The following is a 12,361-nucleotide window of genomic DNA, read 5'->3' as shown; positions in this document are numbered from 1 at the left end:
AGTACAGAAGAAAGTCGGGAGGGGAGGACCACAGGAAGAGACAGAAGAGAGGAGGCTATTTTACATGATTAAGGGTGGGACACAGACAGTTGAATAAGACTTTAAAACATGATAGGAAAGCATCCAACAGGAAAGTGTGATTATTGTTAGCCAGGGAATAGAGACAGTGGAGCATGTACTGATACAGTGTGGATGTAATGAGAAGGAAAGAGAGAGGATGAGATCCAGGATGATGGAGAAGGGGATACAGGAAATGAGTTTAAAGAGTATACTGACTAGAACGTCATTAGATTTTAAAAAGAATATATATATATCTTTTTTTTTTTTTTTTTTTTTTATATATCTTTTTTTTTTGAGACTAAGGGAAACGTGCTGCCACGTAGGATTTATTTTCTCCCAGTCTCTGGCCCACACTCCAGTACAATAGGTGGTAGTAATGCACCATGACATTGAATGCCAACCACCGATAAACTTCACGGAAGAAGAAGAAAACTCACGTGTTCAGTGCAGCAGATGAGCTTCGTACCCAATCAGACAACAGATCACCGAGGCTAAAGTCGTCCCTCTCGCTGTCTTTGAGAAGCGTCTCCCGAATTTAAAACCTTGGTTACTTGGAAACAATGAGCAAGGGGGAAAACTATCAATGTAACGTAATACACAACGGCCACGTTAGAACAACATCAATACGGTATAAACATTTAGCTTTTTCAATGAGGCTTGTCATAATAGCTTAACACAGATATTTAGCGTCTTCGTTTTGGATTATTTGCCTCAACAAGAATTTGCTACCAACTGGAGAGGAATTGAACATCATGGACTGGTCAGACTAATTATTTTCTCACACTCTTCTGACACCATGCCAAATCGTCAAAAGAAAATTATGTTCTCTGTCGCCGGTGTGTTGAGTTTCGGTTGCGTCCTCATTGTTGCGGCCGCGATGGGGTCGCAATTTTGGGTCCAGGGGACTATGCTGTGTACAACCGGGGCGCAGCTTGTAAATGCCACAGGACAAGAGCTTGATAAATTTGTCGGTAGGGTTAACTATGGTCTCTTTCACGGACAGACAGTGAAGCAATGTGGACTTGGTGGAAGAATCTTCAGATTTTCATGTGAGTAGAAGTCCATGTGAATTGCATGAGAAGTTTGTGAAACACTGTGGTTTTAAAGATTACTGCTGGGTTGAAATATCATGTTCTCATTTGAGCATCTATTATGAAAAGTGAATAACAATGAGACAAGAGGTTACCCACTCCATTAATAATTCAAATGACTATAGATAGACTACACCCTGTTTTAATTGAGTCCTATCCCTGTGACTTAAGGATCTATTTGATTAAATCAAATGTGATGTTGAGCATTAATTCGTTGGCAGGATTGGCACAATATAAAGCCTACTTATAGACTGTAAAAAAAAATCACCTTTACAATAAAGTATACTGAACAAAAATCTAAATACAACAGTCAACAATTAACGATGTTACTGAGTTACAGTTCATATAAGGAAATCAGTCCATTGAAATTAATTCATTATGCCCTAATCTATGGATTTCACATGACGGGGCAGCCACGGGCGGGCCTGGGAGGACATAGGCCCACCCACTGGTACCAAGTAAATGTGCGGGGGCACAAGTTAGTCAAGGTAATTTGTACATGTAGGTAGGGTTAAAGTTACTTATGCATAGATAATAAACAGCAAGTAGCAGCAGTGTAAAAAACAGAGGGGGGCGTGTCATGTTACATTTAAGTCATTTAGCAGACGCTCTTATCCAGAGCGACTTACAAATTGGTGCATTCACCTTATGACATCCAGTGGAACAGTCACTTTACAATAGTGCATCTAAATCTTAAAGGGGGAGGGGGGTGAGAGGGAATACTTATCCTATCCTAGGTATTCCTTAAAGAGGTGGGGTTTCAGGTGTCTCCGGAAGGTGGTGATTGACTCCGCTGTCCTGGCGTCGTGAGGGAGTTTGTTCCACCATTGGGGGGCCAGAGCAGCGAACAGTTTTGACTGGGCTGAGCGGGAGCTGTACTTCCTCAGTGGTAGGGAGGCCAGCCAGCAGGCCAGAGGTGGATGAACGCAGTGCCCTTGTTTGGGTGTAGGGCCTGATCAGAGCCTGGAGGTACTGAGGTGCCGTTCCCCTCACAGCTCCGTAGGCAAGCACCATGGTCTTGTAGCGGATGCGAGCTTCAACTGGAAGCCAGTGGAGAGAACGGAGGAGCGGGGTGACGTGAGAGAACTTGGGAAGGTTGAACACCAGACGGGCTGCGGCGTTCTGGATGAGTTGAAGGGGTTTAATGGCACAGGCAGGGAGCCCAGCCAACAGCGAGTTGCAGTAATCCAGACGGGAGATGACAAGTGCCTGGATTAGGACCTGCGCCGCTTCCTGTGTGAGGCAGGGTCGTACTCTGCGGATGTTGTAGAGCATGAACCTACAGGAACGGGCCACCGCCTTGATGTTGGTTGAGAACGACAGGGTGTTGTCCAGGATCACACCAAGGTTCTTAGCGCTCTGGGAGGAGGACACAATGGAGTTGTCAACCGTGATGGCGAGATCATGGAACGGGCAGTCCTTCCCCGGGCAGAAGAGCAGCTCCGTCTTGCCGAGGTTCAGCTTGAGGTGGTGATCCGTCATCCACACTGATATGTCTGCCAGACATGCAGAGATGCGATTCGCCACCTGGTCATCAGAAGGGGGAAAGGAGAAGATTAGTTGTGTGTCGTCTGCAATGATAGGAGAGGCCATGTGAGGTTATGACAGAGCCAAGTGACTTGGTGTATAGCGAGAATAGGAGGGCCTAGAACAGAGCCCTGGGGGACACCAGTGGTGAGGAGACAGATTCTCGCCACGCCACCTGGTAGGAGCGACCTGTCAGGTAGGACGCAATCCAAGCGTGGGCCGCGCCGGAGATGCCCAACTCGGAGAGGGTGGAGAGGAGGATCTGATGGTTCACAGTATCGAAGGCAGCCGATAGATCTAGAAGGATGAGAGCAGAGGAGAGAGAGTTAGCTTTAGCAGTGCGGAGCGCCTCCGTGATACAGAGGAGAGCAGTCTCAGTTGAATGACTAGTCTTGAAACCTGACTGATTTGGATCAAGAAGGTCATTCAGAGAGAGATAGCGGGAGAGCTGGCCAAGGACGGCACGTTCAAGAGTTTTGGAGAGAAAAGAAAGAAGGGATACTGGTCTGTAGTTGTTGACATCGGAGGGATCGAGTGTAGGTTTTTTCAGAAGGGGTGCAACTCTCGCTCTCTTGAAGACGGAAGGGACGTAGCCAGCGGTCAGGGATGAGTTGATGAGCGAGGTGAGGTAAGGGAGAAGGTCTCCGGAAATGGTCTGGAGAAGAGGGGAGGGGATAGGGTCAAGCGGGCAGGTTGTTGGGCAGCCGGCCGTCACAAGACGCGAGATTTCATCTGGAGAGAGAGGGGAGAAAGAGGTCAGAGCACAGGGTAGGGCAGTGTGAGCAGAACCAGCGGTGTCGTTTGACTTAGCTGGTTAGCACCTTTGCCTTGATGACAGCTTTGCACACTCTTGGCATTCTCTCAACCAGCTTCATGAGGTAGTCACCTGGAATGCATTTCCATTAACAGGTGTGCCTTGTAATTTGGATTTAATTTTCTTCGTAATGCCTTTGAGCCAATCAGTTGTGTTGTGACAAGGTAGGGGTGGTATACAGAAGATAGCCCTATTTGATGAGAGGCCAAGTCCATATTATGGCAAGAACAGCTCAAAAAGCAAAGAGAAACGACAGTCCATCATTACTTTAAGAGATGAAGGTCAGTCAATACAGAACATTTTAAGAACTTCAAGTGCATTTGCAAAAACCATCAAGCGCTATGATCAAACTGGCTCTCATGAGGACTGCCACAGGAAAGGAAGACCCAGAGTTACCTCTCCTGCAGAGGATAACTTCAGTTACCAGCCTCAGAAATTGCAGCCCAAAGAAATGCTTCAGTGTTCAAGTAACACACATCTCAACATCAACTGTTCAGAGGAGACCACTAATTAAAGGACACCAAAAATAAGAGACTTGCTTGGGCCAAGAGCACGAGCAATGGACATTAGACCAGTGGAAATCTGTCCTTTTGTCTGATGAGTCCAAATTTTAGATTTTTGGTTCCAACCGTCGTCTTTGAGACGCAGAGTAGGTGAAATGATGATCTCTGCATGTGTGGTTCCCACCGTGAAGCATGGAGGAGGTGTGATGATGTGGCAGTTCTTTGCTAGTGATACTGTCAGTGATTTGTTTCTAATTCAAGGCACACTTAACCAGCATGGCTACCACAGCATTCTGCATTGATACACCATCCCCTCTGGTTTGCGCTTAGTGGGACTATCATTTGTTTTTCAACAGAACAGTTACCCAACACACCACTAGGATGTGTAAGGGCTACTTGAACAAGAAGGAGAGTGATGGAGTGCTGCATCAGATGACCTTGCCTCTACAATCACCTGACCTCAACTCAATTGAGATGGTTTGGGATGAGTTGGACCGCGGCGTGAAGGAAAAGCAGCCAACATGTGCTCTGTATATGTGGGAACTCCTTCAAGACTGTTGGAAAAGCATTCCAGGTGAAGCTGGTTGCCAAGACTGTGTAAAGCTGTCATCATGGCTATTTTGAAGAATCTAATATATAAAATACATTTTGATTTATTGAAAACTTTTTTGGTACTTTGAAGAATCTAATATATAAAATACATTTTGATTTATTGAAAACTTTTTTGGTACTACATGATTCCATGTGTTATTTCATAGTTTTGATGTCTTCACTATTATTCTACAATGTAGAAAATAGTAAAAATAAAGGAAAACCTTTGAGCAGGTGTGTCCAAACTTTTGACAGATACTGTATGTATGTATGTATGTATGTATGTATGTATGTATGTATGTATGTATGTATGTATGTATGTATGTATGTATGTATGTATGTATGTATGTATGTATGTATGTATGTATGTATGTATGTATGTATGTATGTATGTATGTATGTATGTATGTATGTATGTATGTATGTATGTATGTATGTATGTATGTATGTATGTATGTATGTATACATTGTCTTGTTGGAAAGTCTACCTATGGCCAGGTCCCAGCCTTCTGGCAGACGCAACCAGATTGTCAGCCAAAATTGCCTGATACTTGGTGGAATTCATTATGTCATCCATCGTAACCAGTGCCCTTGGACCTCTGGAATGAAAACCTCCCCAAAACATCACGACCCACCACCATATTTCACCATGTGTATGAGGTGCCTCTCCTTGTATGCATCTCTGTTTCGACCCCAAACATGCCGATGCCGTATCTGACCAAAGCACCTTCTTCCAGTCATAATTTAAATTATGTTAAATTACGCTTGCATCTGTGTCTTGGGGTCAGAAAGGGCTTTCTTCTGGCAACCCTTCCTAAGAGCCTGTGGTTATGGAGGTGGCGTCTGATGGTGCTTTTTGAAACCTGGTGACCCCAAGACACCACCAAGGCCTGCAATTCTTTCACAGTGATTCTTGGGGATTTTTTTGCTTCTCTCAACATCCTCCCTATCCTGGGGGGGCAAAATGCATTTGCGTCCTCTACCCGTGAGGTTTTCAACTGTTCCATATCTTTTGATTTTTTAAATAATTGACCTGACAGTGCTCAATTGTTTGTGGATCTTCTTGTAGCCATTACCAGATTTATGAAGGTCTACGACCATCTGTCTCTTTTGAACTGCCAGTTCTTTTGTTTTCTTCATGGAGTTGGATAAAAAGGAATATTGCATGCGTGTTACCTGATTTTTATATCCTAGTGAAACAGGAAGTGATGTAATGGCTCAATGTAGTTCCTTAAGACTAAGATAAACTTAAATACGTAGAATTTAATTCCTGGTTTAAGTTTGGTAGATTGTAAATAAAATCTTTAAGGGTGCCATTAACTGTGACACCTTGATTTGGAGGACATTGATTTTTAATTAAATCAGTAAATTATTTTGGTGACTTCCATTGAAACATTAATAAAGTACAGTATTCCTCACATGTTGGTATTTTCAGTTTATCTCTAATTATATTGTTTATTTTTTATGGAACTCGGTCGTGAGTGTTGCTACCGAAGACAGACAATCTTTTATGCACTTCAGTACCTCGACGGTCCCGTTCTGTGAGCGTGTGTGGCCTACCACTTTCCGGTTGAGTCGTTGTTGCTCCTAGACATTTCCACTTCACAATAACAGCACTTACAGTTGACCGGGGCAGCTCTAGCAGGGCAGAAATTTGACAACTGACGTGTTGGAAAGGTGGCATCCGATGATGGTGCCAAGTTGAAAGTCACTAAGCTCTTCAGTAAGACTATTCTACTGCCAATGTTTATCTATAGAGATTGCATGGTTGTATGTTTGACTTTATACACCTGTCAGCAACGGGTGAGGCTAAACTTGCCGAATCCACTAATTGGAAGGGGTGTCCACATACTTTTGTATATATAGTGTCTTTGGCTATATCCATTATAATGATCCTGATAAATTAATTAACCTAGCTCAGAGAAGCTGTCCGTCACGTTTATATGCATGGCACGTTTATATGCATTTGTTCCACAGGTCGGAGAGGCAGACAGAAAAGTTTAGACAAACCCAAACATGTCTTTTTTTTACTCCCCAACGGGATCAGGAGGGGCGAAGTTGGAGTCATGCGTCCTCCGAAACATGACCCACCTAACCGCGCTCCTTAACACCCTCCAGCTTAACCCAGAAGCACCAATGTGTCGAAGGAAACACTTTTCAACACAAGAAGTCAGTAGGGCGCCATTAGCCAAGTAAAGCACCTACAGCAAAACCCGGACGACGCTGGGCCAACTGTGCCATCACGGCCAGTTGTGGCATAGCCCGGGAATGAACTCGGGTCTGTAGTAATGCCTCTAGCACTGCAATGCAATTCCATAGACTGCTGTGCCACTCGGGAGGCCCCCCCAAACCAAACATTTTATAAAAGTACAGAATTCAAAATGGTAGTTGGGGGAAACATTGTAAAGTTATGTGTCTTTGAAATGTGACGAACTTGTTAACCCACTTCAGAGACAAGTAGGAGAAAATGCACTTTAATCATTTCCACACTGGAGAGCTCAACTTTGTTTATGCCCGTTCAGCATTGTCCACATCCGCTTAAGCCTTAGCCCCACCTATCTCTTTAAGAATTCCCGTGTTATTGCATGAATCAGCATGGCATTGCCCTCCAGAAAGTAGTCTCTCTATTATCCAATTGTCACTAGTTAGGTCATCAATTGTAGAAAGGGGCAGGGTTTTATGTTCTTTAAATACGATTTTAAACCTAGCCACACTTGCTAACCTTATGCCTAAACTTAAATGAATACCAAAAAGCAATTATTTTCCCATTTTTAAGATTATAGACAATTTGACTTTGTCACTGTGCTGTCTAGTGGAAACCCTATTACCCCCCCCCCCCCCCCCCCCCCCCCCCCCATTGTTTCAGCCGATCCTGCATTTATTTTTCTCTAAAAAGCTCAGTGCTCTCTTCTTGGCTAAACTAGGCTAGTAATTTAAATGTTTTATTCATATATACGGATCCCATATAAGTTTGTAATTAAGTCATGTGAAAGTTTACATGTTCATGACGGCATTTCTGGAAAAAATAAATACAAAATCGAATGGTCCTACTGTGTAGGAAATGGCATCAAATGCCTACTGGTCACAAATGATAGCCTAGTGGCATGAGGTAATATTGTCTAAACTTTTTTTCCAGGGGGAGATTAAGTTTATACATTGACTGGCTGGGCTGTGGGATAAATCTAATGGAACTATTAACAGGCATTACCTGGAGGATGTGTCATTGTTGTGCTATAACTCCCTACTATCAACCAATCAGAATCCTAGATCCAAGCAACCTGTTTTGTGATAATAGATTTACAGGCTGCGAAGATGTATAACACTGCTGTAAAATTGACCTCTGTTGTTAAAGGTATTGGGAAATTGATTGAACAGTCACATCTCTAATGATACTAGACTAGGCTACACATACAGTAAGCCTGTACACACATGTGGGTCATGGAGCCCTGATGACCACGTGTAAATGCGCACGTAGCCTACCCTCGGTGGTAGAAATACCGTAAACTTAATATTTATCATCTACAGCACTACCCCACCATTAATGTATGTGAAAACTATATATTTCTATGTTTTTTTAGTAAAACAGATAGTGGAAATGCGTTTGACATTACTTTACTTTGCCAACTCATAGTTGGTTCAAATCAGAAATGTTTTATTTTTATCTGGCGTCCATCTTTTTGACTATAAATCCACCGTTTTCACATGCTGGAGATGATTAATTTGAAGTTGACACATTTTGGAATGTCAGCAGAACATTATTTAGTGCTAACAACAAACTCAAATCAAACAAAGCGATGGAAATGGAGTAAAGAGAACCCTTTATCAAAATCATGTAGGCTAGCCTTACAGGGGAAACTCAACTGCCTTCAACTAGGTTAATTGGCCATTCATAAGAGATGGGCATCTCTTATAACTCAGCAGTACATGTTTTGAGGTTGCAGTAACAAGAATCCTACACAAGCACAGTGGACTGAATCTTTATTGGACCGTGACACATGCATCATCAGCAACTGTTCACTAATGAGATTTGGCACACACACACTATCTTTTCGCTTGACCCGGCAGGCTTACTAACCATTATGATGGCTTTTTATATACACAAGCACAGTGGACTGAATCTTTATTGGACCGTGACACATGCATCATCAGCAACTGTTCACTAATGAGATTTGGCACACACACACATTATCTTTTCGCTTGACCCGGCAGGCTTACTAACCATTATGATGGCTTTTTATATGAACAAAAACTATTTGTTCTCTGATGGTTTGCGCCATCTGCCTTTATACAAATAGAACACAGAGACTCATGCATGTGTTTCATCATGTGGGGGGGAAAATACTATTTACTGTTTAATAACTGTAGAACATTCCCACACCTCTCCATATTGTCCCTCTCCTTGTAGTTTTTCCGAACTTGGTGGACGTCATCCCAGCCAGTCTTCATGTCACTGTGATCTTCTTCTGCGGAGTTCTCATCCTCTTCTCCTCTGTGGCCACAGGCTTCTTTGTGTACAACGCCTTTGGTAGTCCCTACGAGACTCTGCACGGAGCCCTGGGACTCTACCTCTGGAACTTCGTCTGCTGTAAGCACACACAAAAATAGCATCTTATCCTTTTTCTTTCTAGAGTGATATCCTTCACAGGGTAGCCGAATCACCCTCTAAGTTGTGAACAAGCAGCCTACCATATGAACATTGGCTAAGCACAAGCCCCCATACTCTGCAACATAAGCACAAAACACACCGCTCACATCACAGGTGAACAGCTCTATTACACACATGCATTCCAACTTCAGATATAAATAGCTCGCTGTAGGCTAAACAGGAGCCACGTTTATTGGTTCTACCGTGGCATTTTTCCTGATTGGACACATTTTTAGACAGGTGTACACAATTAAGACTCCTTGTGATCTGATTGTATCAGCTCTTCCTGACCATCTCTGAAGGTAGTCAGGCACACATTGTGTCTGGATATATTACAATTGTAGACAGATCTAGTGAAACAATTTAAATAATCATTATCCCGCCCTCTATAATCTTTGACAGGTGGGTCCATTGTGTCTTTAAATAAATTAAGAGATATTATTTGGAAAGAAAATCTCAAATAATGTGGATACAGCAAGGGACCAATAATTCTGAAAATGTGGTCCCAATCAGAATGTGGACAAGATCAGAACGCATGTTAGCCCCATGTATAAACGGGGCGATAGAACAGTGGTTCTCAACCAGGAGTACTAGTACTCTTGGGGGTACTTGGCCTATACACTGGGTACTTGACTCATGCTGGTACAGTAACCAAAAAAGGTTGAGAATCACTGCTATAGAGAACATGATTGGGGTCCAACAAAGGTGTCCTTCAACACTTCAACATTAGTTATAAGTGCATATCAGAGTCATTCAAACACAACAGCCAAGCCATGAGTGGTTGGCTGTACGTTATTGAGAAAAGGATCCACTTCCCTATGGCCTTTTTCAGCTTTAAAACCATTATCCAGTAGCTTACCATCTCATCAGGAGAGAGTGGGCTACTTGACTTCCCATCCAAATAATGGCACAAATTAAGAAAAACTGCACCAGAGTTAAAGGATATTTCTCAGTTATCTGGAACCGAGGCCCTACTGCTTGCCAGGTTTACACTAGAATGCAAGTTTGGATTCATCTAATCAATGAACCTATTTTTACGATTATGTGAAAGATGTCACCATGTTAATTAAAATCTCTCGCTGCAGTGAATGACCTATGCTTAATTGTTTTGGTAACCTTTTAGTGATTGCAACTACTGTAGCATTAACATATTTCCTTTTAATGTGGTGATGGAGGGAAAAGGTATTCTGCCTTATAGAAACGTGTTTACAGTAACTGATCGTTTGGATGCCTTTGACTTCTTATTTGAACTCCCAGTGTTGTCAACTGTAATAGTATAATATTGTGTGCCTGTCTGTCTGCCTGACCTTCTGAACAGGCCTCTGCAGCTGCCTGGTGATGATTCTGTTTGCCTCCGAGGTGAAGCTCCACCGGCTGTCTGACCACATCGCCAACTTCAACGAGGGCACGTTTATGTACAAGACGCACACAGAACAATTCGACCACTCCTTCTGGCTCATCTTCCTCACCTTCCTCGTCCATGGCCTTAACATCCTACTGATCCGTGTGGCCGGGATCCAGTTCCCCTTCCAGGAGGCCAAAGAGTCGAATGTCAACACTGGGGCATCAGATCTCATGTACTGACCAGGGCTTTTGTTTGTTTTTGTGGCCGCTGGCTGCCCCTCCCCCACTCTAGTGACACTGAGCCTCGGCTATTGGCATGTCTCAATGGGAGACTTGGGGCCATAGCTCCTTGGTGCCCATGTGCTGTTGTAAGGTCCAAGAAAATGTGACCGTCCTAAGCCACTTCTTTTCTCCTTCCCATGACAAGCTGTCAGTCCTTCAGACGACAACCGGAGAAGTCTCCCTGGCCACCTCTGTTAGGGACGCTGTTTTGAATCTTGGAGCGGAGGGCTCTTGTTTTTCTTTCCATCGTGTCATTAATTGGTGATATCTCATTAGGCGGTGGGCCAATTAAAGGCCAGGATTTCACTCTGCTATAGAAAAGCAGAGACTTGTTTGGTTCCACTCCTTTTATCAGGTTTTTCCAAGAATTGGCAGTCCCTCCCTTGGCATTCCGAAGTTTTATCAATGAAGGGGGACTGTTAAACAGTATGTGACGATTGATTGACCAGAATAGGTACCATGTGTGTTTAGCCTTTCATTAGTGCCCCCGAAATGTATTGAAAGACCACAACTGTACAACTTAAACAGCCGTTTCTCTTTCCCTTGTGCTTCATATTGGTTTTTACTTACATATTTAGAAATCCTAGAGGTCGCTTCATTGTTTAGTTAGTTAGATTATGTATTCAGAATCATGTGATTTGCCAATTTGAATGATTTTTTTGTAACAGTATTTTTATTGAAATTTCACAATTTTCACCCATATTAAGAGATACAGAGACAAAGCACACAGAACAAAAAGAAAAACAGCCCCCACTTACCCATATCTACGTGCATATATATACACATAAATGCATACATACACACATATACATATACCCATGCATATACACACACACCTATGCATACATACACGCACGCACGCACCCACCTATACACACCCATACATACGTACACCATTTCTCTTCCCGCTCTGTGCCTCTCTCACCCCATCACCATCATTGCGTCTCTCAATACATACATTTTAAACAAACTTACAAACAGAAATTAAACAAAAAAGCTCAGTTTAAACCAAGAGGTTAGGTTCCACACATGGAACGTACAGTGTAGTTCTGAAATACATAGATCCCCGCCATTCTAAGAGAATCCTTGCAGCATAATAGTTGATACCTCAGGTTCTAGATAATTTAGATAAGGTTCCCATACTTTGTAGAACTGGTCTGTTTTAGAATGCAATGTACATGTCAGATATTCCAGAGGCACCCATTCAAATAGTATCTTATGCCAGTCTTTAATAGAAGGAACCTTATCACTAATCCACTGTAAAAGGATGTTTTTCCTCGCTGCGAAGGTAAGGATGTTGTAAAGCCTCCTTTTACAGACAGAAGTAACATGCCTACTAGAGAGACCTAACAGCAAAGAAATTGGGTCCAATTCTAGATCAACCCCTAGGATCTTTTCAATTTCTTGCAGGACACCAGACCAGTATCTTTGTATTTTGGTACATGACCATAAACAATGTGTTAGGGTGCCTGTATCAGTTTTGCATTTAAGACACTGAGGGGAA

General features: G+C 42.9%; 1 protein-coding gene across 2 annotated transcripts; it reads left to right on the top strand.

The window, feature by feature from the left end:
- The first annotated feature begins 513 nt into the window (after positions 1-513).
- LOC123995738 (clarin-1-like) lies at positions 514-11,398 on the top strand. Of its 2 annotated transcripts, none has more exons than XM_046299411.1 (3): positions 514-1,109; positions 9,088-9,171; positions 10,550-11,398. In XM_046299411.1, the coding sequence occupies exons 1-3, from the start codon at positions 857-859 to the stop codon at positions 10,813-10,815; spliced, it is 603 nt and encodes a 200-aa protein (XP_046155367.1). In that variant the 5' UTR covers positions 514-856; the 3' UTR covers positions 10,816-11,398. The 2 variants fall into 2 exon arrangements, with proteins under 2 accessions (XP_046155367.1, XP_046155366.1); XM_046299410.1 differs by having other exon boundaries at positions 516-1,109; positions 8,992-9,171.
- Positions 11,399-12,361: the final 963 nt, after the last annotated feature.

This window comes from Oncorhynchus gorbuscha, linkage group LG14 (genome assembly GCF_021184085.1).
Source record: "Oncorhynchus gorbuscha isolate QuinsamMale2020 ecotype Even-year linkage group LG14, OgorEven_v1.0, whole genome shotgun sequence".
In the NCBI taxonomy this organism is placed as follows: domain Eukaryota; kingdom Metazoa; phylum Chordata; class Actinopteri; order Salmoniformes; family Salmonidae; genus Oncorhynchus; species Oncorhynchus gorbuscha.
The sequence above is the reverse complement of the archived record's forward strand: the minus strand, read 5'-3'. Positions and strand labels throughout refer to the sequence as shown.